This window comes from Falco peregrinus, chromosome 10 (assembly GCF_023634155.1).
Source record: "Falco peregrinus isolate bFalPer1 chromosome 10, bFalPer1.pri, whole genome shotgun sequence".
Lineage (NCBI taxonomy): Eukaryota > Metazoa > Chordata > Aves > Falconiformes > Falconidae > Falco > Falco peregrinus.
Genome location: NC_073730.1, coordinates 31,094,781 through 31,120,575, shown reverse-complemented (window position 1 = coordinate 31,120,575; position 25,795 = coordinate 31,094,781). Strand labels below are relative to the sequence as shown.

General features: G+C 39.2%; 1 protein-coding gene across 17 annotated transcripts in view; it reads right to left on the bottom strand.

The window, feature by feature from the left end:
* Positions 1-25,795, bottom strand: part of FGGY (FGGY carbohydrate kinase domain containing) — a 325,638-nt gene that overhangs the window by 117,054 nt on the left and 182,789 nt on the right. For 8 of the 17 annotated variants that reach the window (XM_055814962.1, XM_055814957.1, XM_055814958.1 and 5 more), the window contains 4 exons: positions 16,559-16,771; positions 14,529-14,640; positions 12,565-12,716; positions 741-829 (listed from right to left, as the gene is read on the bottom strand). In XM_055814962.1, the coding sequence (XP_055670937.1) occupies positions 741-829; positions 12,565-12,716; positions 14,529-14,640; positions 16,559-16,759 (554 nt within the window). In that variant the 5' untranslated portion in view covers positions 16,760-16,771. Of the gene's footprint in view, positions 1-740; positions 830-12,564; positions 12,717-14,528; positions 14,641-16,558; positions 16,772-16,881; positions 17,001-18,904; positions 19,047-21,638; positions 21,769-25,233; positions 25,279-25,795 lie in introns of those variants that run through there. The other 9 variants (XR_008748940.1, XM_027792671.2, XM_055814964.1 and 6 more) reach the window with 9 other exon arrangements.

Sequence of the window (25,795 nt, the reverse complement as noted above, 5' to 3'; positions counted from 1 at the left end):
AAATAACTGTGTACTGCACCGAGCTGACCATTTAATTGGTCCATAAGACTTTATTTTAAATAAATAACACTGTACCTCATTTTTCACAAAGACCTATTTATCTGCAAATGCGCTTCACTTGCACTGGTCATTTTAAACAGGATTTTAAAGGAGTTCTCTCAAAGGGTTTTATTATTTTCTTTAAATTTTATAATTATTTATAAATTATAAAAATATTTAATAATATTAAAAATTAAAATTATTTTTAATATTACATTATTAAAAAACCAAAACTTGCTCAGCAAGTATTCTAGGACGCTTTTCAGGAGCAATACAGCTGCCGTGTTTTACAGTGAAGTGAGTATTTTAAACAAGATTTTACCAGATCCCTCCCACATGGCAAAGAAGTGTTTTCATTCATTTCTCAAAAAAGTCAATAAATTCATCAACAAAAACAGATTTCAAAGAGTTATTAGAAGCATATTTCACAGTAACTCGGGTAATCATATTTATGTTCCAAAATGGAGTACAAGACCAATTAACTGACAGTTGTAGCAACATACTGTTATCTGTGAATTACACTGCTCACAGGAACAACTGTGTTCAGGAATGCACAATGGAAGCAGGAGATGGGCTCAAGATGTTTTGGAGCAGGCTGAATTACAGACAGATGTACATAACAGCATGTCCAGTCAAAGTGAATTAAAGCAGAAGCATACATAAGTAAACAGACAAAGATGACCAAATCATAATTAACATACCTTGCAGTGACACCTGTGGCTTTCCAAGATAAAAAATCAGGAAGATCAAAGAAATAGCCTGCCTTCTCCCAGCACGATTCTTTCAAGTTCTAACAAAAAAAAAAAAAGAGAAAGAAAAAAAAAAGCAGATATTAGAGGCCAGGCATGCTCACATCCTTATTTTAATGCATTTACAAAAACCTGGCATTTATGTAAACATGACAAATTTTCCAAACCCAATATTCCGATCACCCAGTCTGCTCTACTCACTTTACAGTGATTTACTGCCTGAAGAACAGAGCCTTTTCCCCACCACAGACTGATCACAAGAAAAGAGTTTCCCATGATGAGTTCATGGAGACACATGTTTCGGATCGATAACATAGGCTCTCTCAGTTCCCCATCAGCTGCTCAATGTCAGAGCAGTCTCAAAGTCATAGACAAGTCTCTCAAAAATAATTTGATTGAAGAATGCCCTGCTTTCTAAAATTAACCATTTTAAATTTATTATTTTTGAGTTATAAGTACAGGAAGAAAACAAGCAGCTCTGTGAGCACAAGAACCTGTAAGCTTTCAAATTTATTTCAAAATAACTGAAATATGATTGAAGTGTATAAGAACCTGTAAGCTTTCAGTGAAGCTTTCTTCCACAACTAGTACATTCGGGAACTGTCAACTGCCTGATTAACCAGTAACAATCAGCTTTAAATCCTCACTCCAACCCTACAGTTGCTATCACAGCAGGCACATGAATTCACACAAACAACTAACAGAAGTTTATCCTTGCTAACTCTGCCCCTCTGCAAAATTTCCTTGAAATTCGTTAACAACACACCAAGTAGTATGAATGCTATTTGAAAAGAGGTTCAACATTGTTTCTTCAGCTGAGGGAACAACTGAAGACAGCTACAGGACAACCCCCTCCAGTTAAGAGTGGGATACCTGCATGCCTCTGATAGCCATGTGACATTTCCAAACTGCTAATTTACAGAGAGTTTCCGACACTATACTCTGCAGAGAGCTTAGTGGTGTAGAAAGCAAGAAGTCTATCAGAAGAGGTCGGTCATACCAGCTGGGCAAGGCTCTATTCTTTGTCTATCTCCAAAGTTCAGTCTGATTTCAGCTTATGATAGCAATGCATATTCTTAAAATCTTTAAGATTTTTAAAATTTTAATTAAAAACCTTTAAAATTCTTAAAACTTTTCTACAAAAACAGTCTCCACACTTGCCACAGGTATCAGCCAATGATGAGTGGGAAGAAAGTTTCCCCAAGAGTAACATTTTATTCCAGCGTGACATTAAGAGTGGGCATTGCTGTCCTGCAATACAATACCATCGAATGGCCACCTCTGGCCACAGCACATTAAAATAACTGAAGAATATCAAAAGCAAGCGAAAGTCAGTCCTGCTAACCACAAGGTTCACAAATCAGACTTCCACAGGAAAGTAAGACTGCTTCAAAAACTCCACCAGCTTTTTAAATAATTGAAACGTGACATTTTCTCACTTAAGAGCAGCTGGTGTACTAGAAATGCAAATCCTAGCTGGGGTCATTCGGGCACGGAGCCCTGCTAGACGGCACACCTTCAAGTAAGAACACAAGTCAGGTCAATAGTTGCACCTAGCAGGCTAAGGCAAAGCTGGAGAGGTACTTCAGAAGAGCATGAAATGGGAAACTATGTGGGTCCTCATCTCTACACAAGAAATTTGAGGGGTGATTTATTTGCCTTCTTGTCTTCTGGCTTTCAGGTCCCATCTTTTTCATCTATGTTTCGTAAGTTCAGGCCAAGACTCTTGTACAGGATTCCAGAAGCAAAAGACTTTTTAGAGAAATAAAAGTATTAAACACTAAGAGAGTCTCAACTGCACAAGCTTTGTCAACAGCAACTCAAATCCTTCCCCCAAAAACCCTGGAAGAACCTGTGGCACACAGCTGAACAGAAGGTCAAAGTATTTTAGCAAAGGTTCTAGGCTTTGTTATTAGGTTCTTCTTTTCAAAACTTTTTTCCCCCCCAAATTATTCTGAAATTGTCTTGTTAATTATTGACAGTTTAAATTATCTGCATTTGAAAAGCTGCCATCAGTTTTCTCCAGCAAAAATTAATTACATGCAGTATCAAGCATGTACATGCTGAATTCAAATAAACGATAATTCCATTTTAAGAAATACTACTTGGCTCTACAACTTAATTCTGATACTATGCGACATCAAACCGAAATCTTACAAGTCCAGAAAGTTACTAAAATGGAATCTATCAATTCTGGAAATGAAGGTCAATTAGGTAAGTACAAAAAAACCAAAATTTTGTTTAGTTTTGGATCATGCAAAGAATCTATCTTCTTTGAGTTTAGTTCTTCAAAGCTTCTAAAACTTACCAGGTTTCCAGTAAGTTCAAAAAAAGAAATGCTCTGATTACAACTTTTTAATATAAAATGCACAACCTTTGGATGCCTGTCCCTGATCAGTCGGGTTTAGCTTACCTCCTAGACATATGTGGCTGCTACTGACATCAAATTTAACTTTGTATGTGAATCCAAAGGTGCTCCACAGTGTAGTACAAAGGTCCTTCAGCCTGATTGTTTCGATAATAAAAGCCATTGTGTATTGTTAGCATACCTGATAGTCTTCAAGAAGCAACAGGAGTAGTTTGGCTACTGGACAGAAATCGGATTAATAATAACTGTCCTCTTCAAACAAATTGTTTCATCTAAGATACTCCTTGGATCCTTCTTCTATTACTTCAAGAATTCCCAAAAGCCACATGTTAGTGACACTAAAATATGTTGTTTCATGAACATCCAAATGATTCATTCTCTGCCATCTTGATGCTGTGTCATCACTAATTAGTACAGACAAAAAAAAAAATCATAGCATGCCCTGATGCTTTTTTCCAAACAAATTTAAAAGTCTCCATGTTTTCGACACTCACTGAAGTTAATTCTAATTTATTTTCACTCGCAGTCAGGAATCTGTGACCACATTAAAAGGACTGTGGAAAAGATCTGGGAATGTTCCCAATGCTGTATTCATATCCTGCAACTCACCCTCCAAACTCACTTGTAAAGAAGCTAACTCAATCTTTCTATTTTCCAGGGGTACTTATGGAGTCCCCTTTCTTTAGCTCTCTCTCTGATTGTTTTGGGGTTTTTTAACAACTATGCCTCCAACAATAGTTTTTTTGAGATGCTTACAGATAATCCCAAATACTTGGGGGCAAAGAGTTTAAGAATTATAATGTACAATGTCTTTTAATCTTCCTAGACAAGAAAGTCTAGAGGAGGGATCAGGGAACTGAAACAGAGCACATGAAAGGCCTCCATTGGCCATTTATTCCCTGTCAAGTCAAAAGTTTATCACGAAGCCACACTGCACAGTTTTGTATTGTGTTAAAACACCCACACAGGCAGAATTTCACGTGAGCTCCAGCATCCAATACAATTTTTTGGAGACTCGGTTATATACCGAATATATAACCTTCCTATAAGATAAAGTGATCTTCAGACATCTAATGTTTGTGAAAACTTTTCTTCCAGCAGAAATAAAATGTGTATATGAACACCAAAGATGTCCTGACTTTTGTCATTGCTAGTACAGGTTAAATATGAATCAGATTATCTTAAATGCCATTATAGACAGCCTTTGTATCAGATCCCTGTTGCCCACAGGATTAACTAAATATGGGCTAGAAGCAAGACATCTGATTTAGCACAGGATATCAGTCTGAATTTCATGGCTACTTACCAGCCAAAACCCACAAATTCAAAAATCATCCCAAACCGGTGTGTTAGAAATCTAGATTAAAACCAGGAGGGACAGATGGAAGCAGAAAAGTCTTTTACCATTTAGTGTAAAAAAGAAAGCTGGTGTGAGCATTCAAGTTCTACATCAGGTCAAAATCAAAAAGTAGTCACTTGAAAATCAGAAAAGATGCTCATTCACCGAAGAACTGTCCGCTTTTCCCAATTCAACCCCGAATTTGAATCTCAATCTCCCAGGCAAACTGTAATAGTAGTGTATCACTCTCTTTTTCTAAATTACAGAAAACAAATATACATTGTGCGAAAGGAAGAGAACAACTGAAGACTTAATGCACATGCTCATGAGGATGTCCCATGCCCTGTCCCAATTCAGAGAAGGCAAGGACTTCGAATTTGGATCTCCCACACCTCAGATCAGACGCCAAGCCATGCAAACAGAGCTATTCGGAGATACCCAAGATAGGGTCTGAGCAAAAACTCTATCCTTGCCAGTGCCAAGGCTGCAAACTGATCAATTTTGCAACTACCAGTTGCACACTAACTGGTTAAAAAAAATAACTAACTGAATTGTCAGATTCATCTTAAGGCTAGAACTGGGGCAGGGGGGAGAGAGGGGCTTGGAAAGTAACCTCTTAGAGTAAGTCTACGCTGAAGGTGGAGAAAACTGCCTTGCTGCAGTCTCTACCACCAAGACACTGTCTTAGACAGATGCAGGTATTTTCAAATCCCTGAGGCACCCTGAGCGTAGCACCACAAGTCAGGCAAGCATCAGAGCCCAGAGTCCATCAGAAACGGCTACAGAGGGACAGACCAAGCACATCAATGGCTGGGTCGGCAGAAGACTTGTAACAAGGCAAGAAGGACAGTCTACATGCATGTTGTAAGCCTCAGCACACTGCAATGGAGAGATGCAGCTGAGAGACAAAGTAGGACATACTTAGAGGTGTAGGTGCTTCATATCTCCCAGTTGTTAACCCTTTTTTTAAATGGTACTTCTGCTTGATTAGCAACTGCAACTAAAAGCCAAGCTCAACAGTCCAAAGTACAACTTAGGCATACATGTCTGTACTACGTAAGAATTTTGAAACAGAGCTGTTAAAGCATTTATAAACAATTCTAATCAAGAGTTCAGTTCCAAACTCAGTAGCCTGGACTCATTCTCACTTAATATGGAATTTATTATTTAATTTAAAAATATTCAGTCACATTCAACAAAACAAAAAGTCAGCTGCAAAGGCAGCAAGCAATAGAGAAGACATGCATCAACAAAGAAGCTGCTGCCAAGCTCATGCCAATACATCCACTATTCTTCTTCCCTCTATAGCCACGGAAAGATGTTTTAATTGTTTCTGTAAGTTATCCCACTGGTGGCTTCAAGTCACAAGTATATAGAAAGAAGAGCAATGATGCATAAAATGGCAGTTGTAACTGAAGATGTGAACTGACATACAGAGAGATCACTGACCACTGTGCCAGAAAGAAAAATAAAGATTACTCAAAATCTATTGATTTTAGTTATTAATTGCAGAGGAATGATGTGCTAGCCAGTTACTCTGTGAAGTGATTTTTTTGCTATAGGAAGTCTCTTCTTTGCTCTTATACACCATGTTAAGAACAGGGTTGTGAAAGCACGGTATAGATAGACTGGATTTCATTTGGAGACAGTTACTAAGCAAATACCTACTCCCAGTCCAGTATCCCCCACCCATTTAGAATAAGCTACAGCATCTCTGATTTAATGGGACTAGTATTTTTTAGAAATAGCTGACTTGTAATGTCATTAGTATAAGGAAAACATAACAAGCATCCTTTTGTTTTGGCACAAGCTACAGTAAAACTTCCAGCCAAAAATTAGTAAACAAGACTTTCCCCTCTGCTACCTCTGGGAAGAAAAATGCTAACAGACTAATTCTAGAGCTGGACAAACCTTCACTGCAGTTTTTACATTGCTCTGTTTAAGCTAAGCTCTCACTGCTGTCATGTTGGTTTGCCATACCATAGACATCCATACAGTCATTTTGTACTGACAAACATCTGTAGCAAGATATTTTCCAAGTGAAGGAGTATGTACCTACATTTTCAGTTCATATGCATGCCAGATATACCAGAACTATCTACACACTCATTCAGGCAGTGAACATCCAATTTCTTTAGCCAAAGTCAACAAAACAGCACAACCTGCTTAGCAAAGCTGCAAAAAATATACCCACAACTACAGAAGTAAAGAACTATTGCATTAATGTTCTGCAAGATAATTCCAAATAACGAAGAAATCTAAAGAAATAGCAACAAGAGAAAGACCCAATAACCTGAGATTACTTTCCTTTTCAATGAAGTTTACATTTGAACTTATCTTACTGACTTTAGGAAGACTTGGTCAGAATTATCTTTCACCTAGTTGCTAAATAATTGTGAAAGGATAATGATTCTTTATTTCAACTTCATCTACAGTCAACGGTCTTAATTGAGCTGACCACACTCAAAAGTCAAATGTGATGGTATTCACAGAAATCACCTTTTTAAAGAAATTTTAAAGAAAATTCATATATTCATATTGCTTCATATTACAGAGTTAACACTGGACTTCTCTTTTATCATCACATGGTCCACGTGGGCAAAGAAATACAATGTTCCTCATAAGTGGACCACAGATGCGCACACTTTAACCAGACTGCCCCATAGGCTCTGCAGTAGCGGTATTTGGTTGAACATTTACTGCAAACAGCTGTCCCCAACATGCAAACTCCACTTGCAGTGATGGCTTTCTCATATGAACACCTATCTGCAACCACAAACATCAAGACCACCCAATTAATTTCACATAGGCTAACTACCAGGTGCCAGAGGGTAAAATGATTCAGCAGCAATCAAACCAAACTGAATCTAAGCCAATACAATTCAAACAAGACCTCAGAAGGCCTATTATGGCCTTCATACTTTAGTTTCTTACTTCAAAGCTAAAATGGAATAGAGATGAAGAGCTGAAAGAACAGAATAACCCTGAAGCCTCCAGCCACTAGGTAAATCCTTATTTTGTGTACAGTGGGAATGTTAAGGAGATGAAATATTAAAGAGAAAGCATTATATAAAAGTTAAAAAGAAGCAGTTGAAAGTAACTTGGGACTTCAATTAAAGCTGCAGCATCCCTCTGCAAATAAACACAAGTGTAACAAGAAAGCCGATAAGGACCAGCATCTACTTCTCATACAACTATGTCAGCTCATTCCTCATAGTGAGGTCATCTTCAATTCTAGTAACAGGATGATGTAAATGGAAAAGCACACTGAAGTCACCTTAGCCCTCTCCCCTTCTCCTCCCTCTTCATTACTTCTAACCAATTCAGAGTAAATTTGCAAAGTCATATTATTTAGCAGAAATTCAATTCCTTTCTCTGAGAGACAGCCTAATCCCTCAAAACTTAGCAATACTGCTGAACTGACCTACATCAGACCCTTCCTCACAGAGGTCAAGTTTTCAGATACTACAGCTAGGAGAGCCCAGGGCAAAAGTGAGAAGATAGGATCTCTTAATGTGGCCTTCCATAGTCAGGTTAGCATCATGGAAAGGGAGGGGGAGGCTTTGATGACAACGTACATGCAATTAATCTACAGGTATAACAACAGTCCAAATGTTCACTAAGTATCAATACCTTAAATAACTTCATTCCAAAAGTGCATCTAGTTAGTCTACTCAATCGCTAGTCTCCTAAACGACTCTTAACAAAATAATTTAATTTACAGTCACATTTCTGCAACTTCTTTTTTATTAGCAAGACTGCAGTTTCATATGACTGAATCCATGAAATATGGAACATGGAAAAGTCAAGGGAAGTCTTGAATATTTACCAGTTAGGCAATAAACTAAAAAAGAAACATTTACATTTATGCCAGCCTAAATAAACTTTGAAGCTCAAGAAAACAATGTTAAAGAGTTCTGAAGAACTGAGGATCCACTGGAAGGAACATATTTCATTAGGACTAACTTAAATGTTCTTCCAATTACATGCTGTTTATTGTTACAAATACATAAAGTTTGATTAAAAGAAAAGTATCAAACATTTTCCCAATGACACAAAAGTTACCCCTGCTAGTTACTTCAATGGATTTATAAATTATTCTTAACTATTATTTTTATATTTATATTACACTATAAAAAGTACCAGGATACTTTATCATAACTTCAGGTATAAAGCAGTTATTTTCCCCACTGCACCCACTCTGCAAAGCCTAGACCAGCGCAAGCAGATATGGAACGTGCACAGCTCCGATCCCAGGCACAGATGTACAGGGAGAAAATAGCAAAAACATTTAATAGCAGAAACATTAAATTCCTGAGGAGTTCAAAAAAGTTCCAGGGAATTCAAGGTGAAAGTCAACAGTGAATCTTCATATATTAGGGTGTACCCACTGACCTGGAGCATGACTGTACAAAGTGTACAGCTGTGCTTTTTGTTTTGTTTATAAACATCCATGTATTGTACATATTGTAGCCATGTCAAGCTTTCTGATCAAAAACTTGTCAGAAACATCACGCCTACCACAGGGGCACAGGCCCAAAGCACCTTCTGGATACACCTCAGTTCGGCCAGTTTTGATTATGGTTGGTCATAGAAGAATGTGCCCAATCCATTGCTTCCCCTTCCTGGCATTCTGTCAGGGATATGACAACATTAGGGAGGAGTAGTAAGAAAGGAATAAGGAAGGAAAGGGAAAAAACCCCATCCCTATGGTCCATGGCATGGAGATGTTGACTGGGGAATGACAAGGTTCACCGTCTCATACGTTTCAAGGACTAAAAGGCAAATGAAATTTTAGGAGCATGTTTCAGAAAAAAAGGTAACTTCACACAAAGTATAGTTAAACAGTGAAACTCATTACCACAGGACACAGTGGGTGCAAAACGTGCCATGTGAGTTCAGAAAAAGATTAGCTAAGTTCATGGAGCAAAACACTCACTACCAATCAGACAAAAAAAATGAGGCAAGCAGATTTCTGGTCTGACCCATTATGGCTCTTGCATCAAGCAGCAGGCTGCACCACTTGCAGTCAGATGGCTGGAAATAGTTCTGGAAATACTGGGAGTGCTTTCAGAAAAAACTTGAACCAACCGTACATATTTGCAGAGGTTGGCAGAAAATTCTGGGAGAGCATTTTACAATATAGCAACAGATTTTTGGGATGCTTTGAGAGGGATCTTATTTTAAAGCAGCTCCTGAGACTGCAGTGCTCACTGGAGCAAGCAGTACCTCGGTAGGAAAGGTTATTTCAGCTATGATATAGAAAACATAAGCAGAGGTGAGGATTTAGTAAAGATAAATGAACTTCTCAGATCTACAATACTTTAAAGAAACCTTGCTGGTAGCAGATTTGGTGACATTTAGTAGTCAGGGAAGCTGGAGAGGCTGAAGGCCGCAATCACAGACAGCCAGGCACACAGTGCGGGCAGCCACTATGTAAAACTCCCCCAGGCAGTTCTGCCAACACATCTCAGCCCTAACATTCCAAGCTCACAACAATTCCATTTTGACCCTCTCCTCAGCAAGGGCCACGTTTTTACAGAGTCTAATTTTATGCCCATGAAGTTCCCACCTAGCCAACTGATTTAACATGTGGTCTGCGCAAACCAGGTAAAGTGCAGTTATTTTCTGAATACCAGTTGTCACAATTATTAAACAGAAGCACAAGGGAATAGCAGTTTAAACTCCGCAAAGCCTTCAGATAGTCTCAGTTAACAAGCATACAATAAAACCGAAAAGTTTCTTTCTACTTGCTAATCTTGTGACTCTCCCAATGGATGTGAAAATCAAACTTCCTTTTTACCAGTTTGTGCATTACCACTAGCTTACGAAATAATCCTGCAATCAGAATAGAGTATTTTTTCCTTGTGGTATATAAACTAGATCAAAATCTCACTCTGCCACACCTCTGGGAACTGTGCAGTATTAGCAGGAAAGAAATATACTAAACACAGAAAAGAAAGATCATACAACTCAGAACACATGAAGGAAACGTTAACCATTTTATAAGTAGTTTTCCTGACCATGCCTTTAATACCCATGTCATATTTTATTCCTATATAAAATATTAATATCAAAAAAACTGAAGAGACGTAAGTATTTATTATTTGTAGACCACTTGAAGACACTCCAGTGAATAACAACATACGTGCAAACTGGTGTTTTAGCTCACATTTGGAGAACCTGACATTCGAAGGTACTGTAAAATTTGTCGTCCTTGGCAAAAAGTGAGCACACCTGCATTACATGAGGCTGAATTTCAGCTGTCAGGCTAACACGAACCTTTGATGCTAGCCCTAAAAGTCATGCAATACACAGGCACATTATTGTGATTGGCTGTCACTCTTCATGCAATTCCTTTCATCCTACTTTGCAACGTGTATAGAAGCAGTAAGCAAAGACTCAATCACATACTTCTCCAAAGCTAAGAAGTTTAACACTACACGCCCACATCTCAACTGATTACAATCACCTCCATAATAAATATTATTGTGCATTCTCATGAGCTGGCTGAGGTGCTACTGTAGATGTTGCTTAAGGTTGCCTGAGTTAAACAGGGTAAGCTTAAGCAGTTTAACAGTATGTCTTTGCTAGTCCACACAGGATGCAGGAACTGTTGTGTGAGCAGCTCAGCAAGCAGATCCCGAGGTAAAAAAAGCCCTCTCTTAAGGATAATAATCTCCTTAGCTGGTATGTCAGGAGCTGAAAGGGGACATATGAACAAGCCCTGTTCTATAATGCCCTTCTGCTACTGTTTGGCAGTTAGGGTAAGGTGAATTCTATTTCCTACCCATTTGCTCATGGAGGGAACAAGTCCTGCAATGCTGGCCACCCCCTTTATACTACATCAATTATGTCACAGGGCTTTGGGACCATAGCACAGAATTACATCTCTGGGGACCACACTTAGAAGCCCCATAGTCTGGGCTTTCCTGATCAGTCAGGTACTGATATTCCAGACCTTGCAATATAAAAATGTTTTAAACACAATGGATTCACCTAAGGTTTTGAAAGCTTAATTTTATTATTTATAAAATGACTGACATATGATACTCATAGCTCGAGATGGAAAGAACTAGTAGATGGATATTTGTTTTTCAGTATAGCAGCTACAAAGAACTATTCTCTATTATCGTTAATCTGTCAGTACCTGCTTCTACCAGTTAATTCCTTTGACCTTCCCCAATCTGCACCTTGTTACTGTATCATGGTTCCTGTTTGTAAGGACAGTAGACTTTGGCTGCTTGAAACTGGCAGCAAGTAATTTACATTTGTGCTTTGTTAAAATGACAGCAAGCATCATTGAGACCAAATGTAAAAGCCAGACTGCAAGAGGTCATAAAAAATTCAAGTGGCAAACATTTCTCCTTTTATCTGACAGTTATTATTAAAAGGCCATACATCATTCTGTAACACACAGAATTTAAATGCAAGAGACAGAGGTAGAGTTCATTACGAACAAAGCACCTTCCCTCTACAGTGGTCTATTTCCTACAGGTGGGACAGAACTAAATTGAAGCTCTTAACTGAACAGTTTCTCTACCTGCAGAGCCAAAGACATCACACAACCCCTCACTGTTGGATGCAATACCTCGCAGGCAGTACCTCTGGCCAGGACAGCCCATGGTGAGATGGTGCCTTTTTCAAATTGCCCCAGAAGTAGCACCCACACCTCTGTAAGCATCCCCAGCTACAGTAGTTGGAGCAGGAAACACTCCTCCATAACTAAATCCTAGGATGCTTTGTAGACCTATTCGCTACCTGCAGCTAAATCTCTGTGTGTGTGTGTGTGTGTGTGTATATATATGCACACACACAAAACCTTAAAATTAGGTAAGAAAGGCATATTAAATGTTTCCATCAGGAAACACTAGATTTCAATAAAATCAAAGATATTTCTAAACAACTGAGAGGAAAAAAAGAACCTCAAAACATTTTAATTACAGCTTAAGGCTGGCCTTACTTTGCACACCTTTGAGCTGAAGACTTTTGTTTTAGAAATTTTGTTTGCAGAAATTAAAGGGCATTACTCACTAGTAAAAACACGCCACAGTCTTAGGTGTACTCACTTCCTTTATCCACAGCAATTTAGGTGGCTGCATTTCCACAGACATCACCCCCCCTACATAGCTCAAAACCCTGTGTTGCGTTGCATTGATGCACTCAACTTGACTGACTGCACGATGGTCCATCCACATAATAACATTCCTATAGTTTTGTCCTTGGGAAAGAAGAAGAAAAGAAAAGAAAAAAAGATGTTATTTTAGGTCTGGTTTAACCCCACCTCAGTACTGTAAGTTACTAGACTCTAAGCCACTTCACACTTTCAATTCTACATAGAAAACTTAAATTCTATTTGTGTTAATAATTCACAGTAGGTATCGAAAGATAAAATTCTAGCCCTCTGAACCAACTTTTAGACATGCTGAGCATTGAGAATGCTGACTGAAACCAGTCAGGCCTGTGAGCATCCAAGAACTTTGAAATGATGCTCTTACAGACTGTACTTCATGCAAAGAACCCAAACTTCTCGACAAAGTACCACATATTTAGTTAAAAATAAAAAGAAGCATTTTGGTGACTATGAACTAAAAATGTGACAAAATATGAGCAGTTACGTTATAAACTGAAATTAACTCAGCTGTCAGCTAGTTAAGACAGTTACAGGGATTCTTCTTCCTGTTCTGTTCTGAGAAGAACTACCCTAACTCCTTTCAGAAATTCAGAAATACAGTTTCAGGGGGTAACTTGCCGAAATGCTTTTATTCTGGATGTGGAAGGAGAGAGCATTTGGCAAGTCTGCATAACACTTGAAAACAAGAAGCAAAGAATGTTTTATCAAAATTAACCCACAGAGGACCTGCTAGACAGGTAGAACACAAATCCAGATGATACTTCCGATTCCTCTCTTGCTGAACTTCACGACACAGCCACTCATGCATAATCTTGAAAATACACTCCGAGACAAGGCAGAAGTATGAGGCACACCAGTATTTCTAACATCAGTTGAAATACAACTTAGAACTGTGAGACTGCCTGAAACCACACCATCGCACACCCATATGAGTGTTACAGTATTCAGCGCATCCTTGTCTTTTTATTTAACAACATCACTGCATAAATTCAGAAGTTCTTGGGGATATCAGAGAATAAAAAATGAGAACTGAATTTGACTCAATAGACCAAAATAGCCCCAGACATCATTAGGCACTGAACTGACTGTAAGAGACTCTCAAACTGAAAAATAAATAATCTCATCTAAATTTAGTGAAGGACATTTTGGGGGCAAAGCTGGTTTTCTGAGAAGGATAGGAGAAGATGACAAATACGTCTGAGAATAGAAAGGGAACTTACACAGAATTGTGATTATTGCTCTGTAACTACTGATTTAGCACACACCTAATCTTAAATGGGATTCACTGGAAACAAAAAAGCGCATCACAGACTTTTTGAGTCTTCTGAATCATCTACTCAAAAACTAGTAAGAAAAATAAAATGTTTAGAAAAAGGTCACAGACTGTTTCTGTTGTTCAGCGTAGTCCCAGACAAAGATGGAACATTACTGTGATATAACACACAAGCTGAACCTCTTGCCTGCAGCTTCACGACAGAGCAAGCAGTTAAGACTATAGCAACACTAACATTTTTAGCATTCCTTTAGCCAGTGTGCATGGGCATTTATACGCACTATAAAAGCTGTGATTAGTAAAGTCTGAAGGAGGAGAAAACACACAGGAAAGAAAACATGAGCATAGATTTCTCTAAGAAGCGCTCTCTGAGCCAAGATGAATGTATTTGATCTTAGGATGCCAAACATTTGGCGAAACAGCAAGTAATTCTTATCTCAAATTTAACTTTGCAGCAAAATTATAAAAGTAAAAACAGAAAAAAAGTCCTCTTGTAATAAAGATTCTCTGTCATCTACACCTCCAAGAGCCAGCCCCATAACTCAGCATTTGGATAACACTGGAAGTTCACTCACATCAGTGGCACAACGTGCACAGTAACACCAATTTTTGTGCTGGAGCCCTACCTTCACAGTTGACTGCCAAAGGTTGGAACTGTTTATCCACAACAACAAGGGAACATGTAGCATCAAAACCAACCCCTCGAATCTGGCTAGCATCTACTCCACGGACCACTTTCTGCAAATACACAAAACAGACAAGAACACAAATATATCCATATATATGCATGTGAACTAGTCAGCACAGAAAACGAGTTACAAGTTAGAAATGCAAGCTCGAACTCCAGAATTTCGAGATTCAGTGTTCTTTAACACCTCTAATAAAAAAGACATCAAATTACAAAAAATGCTTTGGTTTTCAAAACTGAATTCAAAGGTCCATGGAAAAATCTTTAATAGCTTTTTAATCTTACTAGTCACAGGCTTGGATAAAAGCAGGAAGCACAAAAATACCAGAAAATCAAGGAAGCAGAAAACTAGCAATGGTCATTTTCTCTCTTTTTTAAAAACCTGGAGCTGAGCTGTATGTGAAACACGGACATAGGATTAGGGCCAAGTGTTTACAGTTACTTCACTCAGTTCCCACCTGTAAAAGCAACGACCTTCTAGAACTGCTTTGGTAATAATTGTGCCATAGCTTTTTGTCTTGCAATAGTGAAGGGTCCCAAAAATAAAGTTGGTCAAAACCTGTAGCAGTGATAATGCCTCTGCAATGCATACATTTTCAAAAGCTCTGCTACCAGTTTTGGATAGCATACTTTTTGGAAGATTTTCAAAAAAAAAAAAAAAAAAAAAATATCACTGCCCCAAAAGGTCTGAACTCCATGGCTTCCAGCAGCACTGGAAAAAAAACCCACAACACCCACACGGATTAAGTGCCAAGTGAGGATGCAAGACACCTAAAATGTAGTGCAGTAATAAAATGCCACTTCTCAGCAACAATAAAAATATCATTATTTTAATTAGTACTATAACGAAAGACTTTTACTAGACTTGCTACAGTGCCAGTCTCTTACTGGCTCTGCAAAGCTATAGTTTCAAAGACCATATTTTATGGCTTACATATAAGAGATTGTATTTAAAGAGGTCCAGAGCAAGAACAAAGCAAACCACAAAGAGAAAAATCACACAAGTAGAATAAAAGACTTGCAGTGATTTATCATCAAACTGTTCTTCCCTATCAGTCCTGTCACTCCTGCTTTTCCTTCCTTCCCCCTCACCTCATCTCCTTCATCTCAGGGAATTTCTGCAGAGCCGAGCTCATTAATGTTTGAAAAGGCTGATCAATAACAAGAGAATGGGTGAACTGTCCATCTGCAAATTACCAAGCATATCATTAATATTTAAAAAGCCAACCTTAGAACACAGAGCAGGCTGGGGCTTTATTAAGAAAGATGAAATGGCCTACATGTGCGCTGCCAAGCAAGGTCACTAATTTGCTTTTACCACCAGCATGTACGGGCAGATCGTTGCATCAGAACATACAAATTCTCTCTTATGGTGAGGTTTACTTCATTCTGGATTTATGCTTGATACTATCCACAAACATTTATTTTTTTTTTAATCTTATAATACTGGATCCTCTTATAATGAAGATCACAGGTGACAGTTGTTAGGCACCATCCATAAACCAGATTACGATTTCTCTAGTATAAATGTTCCTTTGACTCCAGTGCAGCACAATGCAAATCTTTAAATACATGCAGTACCAGGTTTTGAGCAACCCTGACTCCTCAAAGAACTGTCTCGTGGCTAGAATATACACCAGCAAAACAAACCCCACAGATGTGAATCCTGAAGGCAGTGGCTAAGTCATCCCCCTGAACTAACAGCACAAAGGAATTTATTTTCAGTTGTAGCACAAGCTTCTGTCGCTCTGGCCTTCAGCTCCTCACCTATCTAGTAGATGCCATGAGGCTACATCAGCTGTATCCTCAAGGTGCCTTTAATGCACAAGGACGGTTACAAATTATACAGTAATACAGCATGCACAGAACTGAATGGTAAAGGCCAGTGACTGGAAGACCTTAAAACTTTCAAAACTCGAAGAGCTACCTGCAGCACACATCTCCTTCATTTTGTTTTTCTTCACATACCTTTGTGACTGAGCAACAAGCAGCCCAGATGTCTGCAGAGGATTGCTCATAGTGGTCTGGTTGGGGCTCCCAAATTTGGATTGGCTGATCTGCATGTGCCACTACTGTCCCAAACCTGTCTACCAAAGCCGCACGAACACTTGCTGACCCGACATCAATTCCAACATAGTATTTTACCAGACTTTGCTTCTTACTGTTCATTTTTAATAAAACCTGTTGGGGAAAAATAAAAAAAGAGGTTAAGAACAGATAAAATGACTGATGATGGAAAACTGCGCTGAACAGGACAGGAGTGATGCTGTACAGGCACTTTGCTTACTAACTCTTTTTTGCAGCAACTCTTTGCTTGGTATTTTTTAATTAATTTGAGTTTTCAAATCTTGCACTAGTTGAACCATTTTTCTTCAAATGTTTGCTTTTAAGTCACATGGCACAGAAGCACCTGAAAAGCAAGTTGCAAATTTGCCCGTAAGAATATGCATGCTATGATAAAGTCCACGCACTCACACAGTCGAGGAAATGAGCAGCAGTCATGCAGTACCACGTCTACGTAAAGAGAAAAAGAGGGAAGGAGACAGGAAGGGAAGGAAAGGGTACAGTTCCAAACTCAGCAGCAATGAGGGGCTAGTGCTTTACACAGAAGGGAAATTTCAACCCAGACACTCCTGGGTTTTTCTGAATTCTGGCAGATGGGGAAGCTGCTGATGCCTGGTAAGTTGAATTCACCTCTGGACAAGACAGCAAGAACCACCACAGATAATGTCATTGCCTCAAGGCAAACAAATTATACTCCTGAAGCAGTGAAAGGGGTGGTGTGCCTGGCTCCACTGAACCCTGACCTGAAGAGGAACCAGCAGCCAAGAGCCGCTGCCTCCCATAGAGCCAACCAGCTAATGACGGGAATATTACTGCTGAGTGAGACAGTGAGCCAGGCTGAATTTCTGCAGAATCTGAAAACAGTTTCCCCTTCCCAAAAAAGTGTTGTAATGCTGATACTTAAAATAACTAAATGACAATCTGGTACATACTATCCAATTTGGAGCCCTTCAAAAAAAACCAACAACCAAACCATCAAACACCTGAGAAACAAACTGATTACATTTTTAAGAGCTATCCATCATCAATCCACACAATTTTAAAGACTCAGAAAATAATAAGCTGAAAATGTGTTATGAGAGCATCCCAGGAAATCTCTGCCCATTATCTGACAACCTACAAGAACAAAAGTGAAGTTAATTGATTTAATTATTCACAATGTGTTGCTTATTTCACCATATTATGTTTAACTATTTGACATTTAATACAGTGACAAATGCACTGTACTTAATTTCTCACAGTTTGTTCTTAATTAATAGTTAACATTTACATTTTAATCAAGCTGGGAGAGTACTAAGAGCTGATACAGAGTATCATGAAATGTCAGACAAGTATCAAGTTCAGTGCTTGTATGAACCCACTAGGCCTCGGGAACACATGAAAACAGCTGACACGTAGCTTCTGAATTCCAGAAAATGAACAGATCAATTATAATGTCATGAATACGCAGTATTTACAGAGCACCAAAATGGCTCCACTTAAAACCAGCCCATCTCCCCCAAAGAAGTGACCTGGATTACTTCTGTATATGGAGGATGAGTTGGTTAGAGGGAAGGGCACAGGCAAAGGGGAAAAGATTCGGAAAGCACCGCTTAGTAGAACAATAAAATTATTCGCATTTCTTTTTTTTTTTTTTTTTTTTTTTTTTTAAATAACCTGAGTTTGGTGGCAAAGGGTAGCAAAAGCCTGATAGAAAAAGCAGTGGAACAGAAAATGGTGAAAGTCCTCTTTCTACCTTCAGACAATAATAGCTGATCATATAGTAATGGAAATGATACTCAACTTTAGACCTCTTCCTGCCCCACCCCCCAGAAACATCCAGAGTACAGGTCAAGATCTATCCTTGGGTGTCAGTTTGAACATAGTGGTGGCACAATGTCAGTAGCTGTTGACATCTATGGTTGCCTTGTAACCACTGCTCTTGATGGGCAGCTGGTCAAGTAAAGACGAAAAAGGGAGTCCCTTATCTCAGAAAAGCCCAAGCACCATTCTAGATAATAATTAAGCAGCGTAACACCTGAATTAGGACAAAGTTTCATTTGCACTTAAAACAGCATAAGAAACCTACCCAGCTTCCCCTCATCCTACTCCGTAAATGGTTCATGGAAATGTGGTTAGTCTGTGGAGATCTGTTATCACAACCTGTCCCATACGATCATTTTGTACAGCCTGAACCTGTCATTTCATGCTTAGACTATGGCTGCGGGGGGGCAGGGACCATTTCTTCATTCTTCACTTTGACAGCCTTACCATGAGGGAGTTCTGTCCATCACTGGAGCTCCTAAGCCACCTGGTACAAACCAAAGCAGCCATCACACCACATTCTGCATGCACCACGGTGGGGTCACTACACGAAGCTGTACAGATCATTGGCTTCTAACAACATCAGAAACTAGAAAAAAATCAGCGTTACAGAGCATATTGCAGTACTGATGGAACTACCAACTACTCTCTCTCAGCATACTGATTCTGCCCAGTAGATTAGGTGCAATCCACACTAATCTTGTTAAGCAAGGTCATCCGTTCAAGCGATGAGCAATCAGCTAAAAATAATGGTGTGCCATGAGTCTAACACCTAGGAATATTGGCAAGAAAGCTCGCTTTATTTTCTTGGCCCTGGCTCTATGACCTGGTCAGACTAACAAAAGCTAATGCCTCTGTCACAGACAGGACAGTTCTCCTGATATCAGTGATTAATACTGCATCTGTCAGCTGGGGATACTTACAGCACTCTCCACATTCCTCTTAGCCCTTGGCTGTAAAAGCAGTTTTAAGACATTCTTTGCAACAGATGATGTTCACTTTTTAATTTTGCACTCCATCTCCTCAAAGTTTAAAAGGCTGGCTGCAGATGCTGCTAGCTACTTGCATGAAATTTTACTATAAAGAAATTGCATAAGACTGTTCCTGATACTATCTCACGAATTTCCCTCTTTTTCCCTATTTCGGCACCGCCTTTAGCTGCTGACTCATAAAAAGATGAGAATAAACCACAAGCTGCAAAGCAGAATTTTTTTTTTTTTACATAGGCAAATCTTTCTTACTTGCTTTTCACCAAATACAAATAGCAAAAGGAGTATTTTACATCCTGCCTCTTTCTCTCTCACACACACGCGTGCGCACAATATTATTCTAAATTTTTATTTCTCTTCTTGTTATGGCAGCCTTGATTTTAGCTCATTAACGTGTTTTTGCTACTTAGAGAACAAGCTTAACAGATGTTAGAGAATGAAGCTCATAGTACCTCCTACTCAGCACTTAAAATTATGGCTTTGCATTGGATTCTTCCCACAAACATTTGAAACCTGGAACCCAGTCAGCCCATGTAATGTTTACTTTCCTTTTTTCCTTACTAAGCAATGAGGATGTGCATGTGTGAGTGCCTGCGCAGGAAGCAGTTTGTTTACGTGCTCAAGCTGTACATATCAGCCTAAGCATATCCACTATTTTATTTCTGTAAATCAGTGGACATCAGAAAGAGTTAAATGACAGAGTCCAAAACCAAGAACAACAAACCAATTTTAGCTGGTCTTTCTCAGAATAAAGCTCAACTAGATTTATAAAGCAAAATTTCAATATCTTATGAAAAAAGGCTAAAAGTAAATATTAATCCTTTTTTCAAGCACAGCAAGCACTAAGTTACCCAGCCTGTTCAAAGTATAGCATCTCTCTGATTGGATCGGATCTGCTTGCAAAAACATAATTTTATGCCAAGAGATTTTCTGGAATACCAGTCTCTTGGTATGCCACCTATTTGTCAACTGGATCCAGAAAAAGCACTATCATCTCTAGGTCATAAGTGTCACTAGTTAGGGACTCTGCCTAAAGGTCTTTCTTGAGAACCTAAGAACACAGCAGTGAGGTTGGTGGATAATATTTAGCCAAAGTACTTTAATAAGAATTAAAAAAGGAATGTTGTCATTCAGTTTTGTTTACAGAAGATTCCTTTGGTACAAGAAGAAGCTCTAAATCAGAAAGGAAGAAACTCTTTAATGGAGTTCAAAGGTAGAACAAGGTCCCTTGCTTTGGAATCTGGACGCCAACCTTCATTGCCATGTGCAAAGAAAACTTTGTTGTGCAAAGAAAACGCTGTTTTGGATTTTGTAGCCAAAAATACAAATTGGATTCTTAGCATACAACTTCTGCAGTCAATACAATCATGAGGAAAACAGCGAACCAGAAAAACAATTGAAATAAAAAGGTCCAGTCAGATGGATAAATACCTCGAACACAGTACTCCTAACAAGACACCAAAATATCTGTTGTATGGGTGATGCAAGTTTATGGCCTTCCCAAGCAGCAGAAAGCAGTGCTGATGGTATCACTGACCTTCTACACCCCTGAAGTATCTATCTAAATCAGGAAGCCCAGCTTCCTGCAGCCAAGAAAAAAAAGCCTCCAAAACTTCAATAGAGCTTTGCCTGTCCAGAATTAGGGCCTCATATTAACAATTTATTGTTTGGATTTGCAAACAGAAGGAGACAGAGCAAGAGAGAGAAAAAAAAAATTAAAGACATGTCCAGCTTGACCGTGTTAGCCCATGACTATAATTGCTAAGACAAGGACAAGAAGCCAAAATTCCCTCCAAGCACTAAAACAGCAATGGCCTCTTTCTTTGCAAATCACAGCAGGGATAGAATGGCTTTTCAAACAACCATTTATGATCAAAGGACTACAGCATATGATAAATATTTATATGGCTCATTAAATAATAGTCTGTATAAATATTATTCAAAATGTGTGTGCTGGAAACCACAGACTTCCCAGTTTATCCTTAAACAAATGTGCTAGTTTCCCCACATAGGCAATGAAAAAAAGGGAGGGGTGAAACTGTCATTTGCAAAAATATTTCTTTTTTTAAAAAAATCTATAACATTGTTTAATTTGAAAGGAATGACTAAGTAACCAGATGACTCATTACACCTAACTACTAAACTCAGTCTCTCCTACAGTACTTCATGGTTATCAAATTGCCAGGACGTACCTTTGTTAAACTTACAGTACAGGAAGGCTGCACACTCCCATGCACACAGGCCGCAGCTCAGCAGAAGAATTTATCAGCAGCAAGTATAGATTTTGTGGTACCGTCTGCTTAAAAACCAGGAATTATGAAGGACTGGCACATCTGTTGTAAACTTTGATCTTTGGAATGCTGCAGGCTGCCCAGACCCAACAATCATGGATAAACAGTATGTTTTTAGTAGTGCAGCTGTACTTTTCTACGGATTACCAAGAAAAAGATTAACAGGCTCAAATTAGGCTTCATAATCCTAGTGTGAAAAGGTCTAAATGTGTTAAATAAAAGCTGCTTTTCACTTGTAGAAAGGAGATAAAACAAAAGAAGCACTTTTGACGTTATATTGGCACTTTGCTGGCTTTCTAGGGTTTCAGTAAACTAACAAAAGTGGTGGTAGTAGAGTGGCAATCTCTTCTTGAGGACAGTGAACATCCCTTCCTCTTCCAGGTTTTTTAATTCCTGTTTGGATGTGAAAAGACAAAGGTGGCACATATCTGTGTGGGACAGTGGGAGCAGATGGGGAATTCTAACACTGTGTTGAAGGGCGGGACTAATATAGAATAATACCCCTAAATGCCCAAGGGACTATGCTATAACTATCAACAAGCATTTACTTCTCAGCTACCCAAGAGCAAACAAAACAAAAACAAGGAACAAAAGCACACCTCCTCTCCCCTTTTCCCTTCCCAAAACAGAAACACGTACATGCAGGAGATCTGTGTCTTAGGAATGTGAGGGCTGTATTAACAATAACAAAACTGGAATAAAAAAAAAAAAAACCAAGCTGGAGAAAGCATGCTTCTTCACTCAAAACAAAACACTTCTAGATTATTTCATGCATTCTCTGGTAAAGCCGGTGGAGCTTTCTCACATCTTATAATAAGGAAAACCGTCTTCAAATAGTGAGAGACCTCATTTTAGTAGTAGAATCAGACCCCAACTCCCAATCCCGTAATACCTAGATTGTCCCACCAAAACCTTCCTAATTGGCCCCTCAACACTGTAACATAGTCTCAATAAATTCCACCACAGGACTGAAAATATTATACTACTTTCTAGTATCTCTTTTTCTCTCTATAAATAATTCACTACATACTAATCTTCTGTAATGTCTCTCCATATCGGTTTTTTCCCCTCTCTCAGTGTCCAAGACAAAGCTATTACTTCATCGCTGCCTTCTGCCCTTTACTTCTATCTTCTGTATTTTAAATACTTTCAGGCCAAACTACTTCCACCTGCTCTGATACAAAGCAAGATATATCCCAGTTTATCCTGGTGTAACTAATTAGCAGAGATGAAAATGACTAGACAGTATTCTAAGAAATGAGATCCAAAATTTATTTATTTTCAGCTTCTCCTGCCTACATAGGTATCTCACTCATGAACAGCAGAAAGATGTCAGCATGACCGTTGTCAACAAATATCAAGCTCTTAAATGTACAACAGTTGTTTTTCTCTATAATCTGCTCTAAAAGAGATTTGTACTAAAACAGAAGAATGACGCTCTCCTTCCACTTCCTCTCTTGATCTCATACTGGGTGATACAGTCCATAGTCCCATTGGCATGAGCATAAGAGCAACAGCATTCTGTACCCTAATTAAAGAGAAGAGCATGGCTGTATTGGGTCATAAGAAAGGTCCAGTTAGTACAGTATCATGCCACAAACAGCAGAAGCCATCAGAAAAGCGTATGCCTGCCTGCCCTTTTCATCCAGTGATACTTCCCCAGGACACCTTCTTCCTCCTGCTATCTATAGTAGAGACACTTCCTGAGCCAGAAATTTTATCTTTAGAATTAGCAGACTTGGAAAGCTTTTTCCTCTCCAAATTTGTTGGAGCCCTTCTTGAATCCAGGGAAGCTTCTGTAACTGCAAACTTCTGTGGTAATAAGTTACAAAGTTCTGTGTAAACAATGTAAGAAAAAGCCCTTTCATTTGTTCTGAGCATGCCACCTGCTAGTTTTGTTTGATGTGCTCAGGTTCCCGAGCTACAGACATTAAGCAACTGCTCCATATTTACCTTCTCTGTGCAGTCATGATTACATGGCATTCTGAATCACCCCCAGAAGGCTCACTGCAGCTATCTACAGACCCTGGGTGATGAGCTGAGCTCACAATCTTAACAGGGTCAGTTAAGTCAAAAAGCATTTTTTCTGCTCTCCAACTGTCAGGGATGTGTCAATAATAAGTACCATAATACAATGCAGTAGTAAGTACTACTAAGCAGCAAGTAACAATCTCAAGACCACTCTGGGCAAGTAGAAATATTGCTCAGAGATGCCTACAGTAGAAAAATAACATGTTGTTATCAAGTGAGAGGTGCTGCTTTGGAGCAGAGAGGTAGCTATGAAAGGCCAGGGAATTCCAACTCCAGGTACTTCCCAAAACAGTGGCCCTCAAAGTCTGTCTAAACAGAAGAACCCAGGAACTCCTCCCAACTATGAGCATGGAGAAGACTTAAGGCTACTGCTCACCCTGGTTTTCTTTGGAAGGAAGATCAAGGTACCCATGTGGTTATTGCATGCCCTGATAGGCTCTGCACTGCAACAGGCACAAGGCTAACGCCACAGCACACCTTGCAGAGCAGCCAGGCTGCCTGGTCAGAGACAGCCTGGGAGGCCAGCGGCAGAGCAGCTCTCTCACTCTGATTATCAACATCACAGTGGTAAACTGGGCTGCCCCGTTTGTCCCCCAGCCTGTAACTATGCTGCACAAAAGAAACAAGTTCAGCTCGCTCTCTGCTCCATTGCTTGTTCAACACCGGGAACAGCAGGAAACAGCTGCAGAGGAGCTCTCAGGCAAAGGAAGGCTGAGCAAAGAGCCACCAGAACACACAAAATGAGAAGACTGTTTCCTCATGCTACTGAGGAAACCCAACAGCTCCAATTCCGTCCAAGGCTCTCTTGGCCCTGCCTGGACTGGACCATCACTTCAAAAGCAGGGTCTGATTCTGCATCCATTAAAGTCAGTGGCAAAAATCCCAGCCATATTAGTAGTTCAGGATTAAACTCTTCGACACTTGTGAACATCACAGGTGCACTCACACGGCTGCAGCATTTTGAACGCTTGCCATAACCTACAATTTGTCAAGCAGAGGAAATGTTGACCAGTTTATGCCAAGACACAATCCTCACACAGGAAAACCAAAGGAATTAAAAGAGGGTATATATCAGCACCCTTTCTTCTCCACACCCGGAAAACAGCAACCGATACAATTCGTGCACACCAACCTATTTAGTTCCATTCCCTCCTCTGACACCGCAGCTGCATGCATCCCTAAAGGCTGTACTAATGATCTGGCAGACAGACATGTCCCAAATGACACTGCAGAATGCTTAAGCTCTGAAAGAAGACACTATCTTGTTTACATTGACTGTGAGGGGGGGAAAAATGCCATCTGATTATTACATAAATTCTAGCTGTAATAGCTTCATGACTAGTTGAAAGGAGGGTAACAGGCTCCAAAATGACTGATGGATCCAAGTGGTTGGATCCATCAGCTTATTAACCTAATGCTACAGAAGGTCTTTCTTATGCCTGCATCTCTTATCACTTTGACATACCCCACGCTGGACAGAAAAAACAATCTCCATTCGTTGCTTGTAAAACAGAGGCAGATTCCTGTACTGTGACTTTTGTATTTTTTCATTGTCTTCTATGCTATAATGGAAATGGAGGAACAAATTTTAAAAACCCAAACCACAAAACAAACACATCGAAAAAAAGCAGCATACAGTAAACAAATCCCTGGCACAATACTGTTAATTTACAAAATATCTGTTTAAACTATAAAATATAACTTGAAGTAGAATGCAATTCAAAAGGCACATTTACAGTTCATGTAACCATATACACACTAACTTTAAACCGCATTCCGGGAGCAAAGCAGCCTCAGCACCATGAGCTTCAGTGCAGGGTACACATGCTTACCTGGAATCCTGGGTATTTAAAGCCATTGTGCTACTGTGGGTACCAAATTAGCCAACTTAGGTTAATGTCGATATTCTAATCACATCTCTAGATTCCAGTGCTGCATCAAGATTGGATTTGGCACTAGCTGTGTGATTACGTATCAGCAAATCAGTATAAAAATAATTTGTTCTGAGTTCACAGTTTTATAAAATG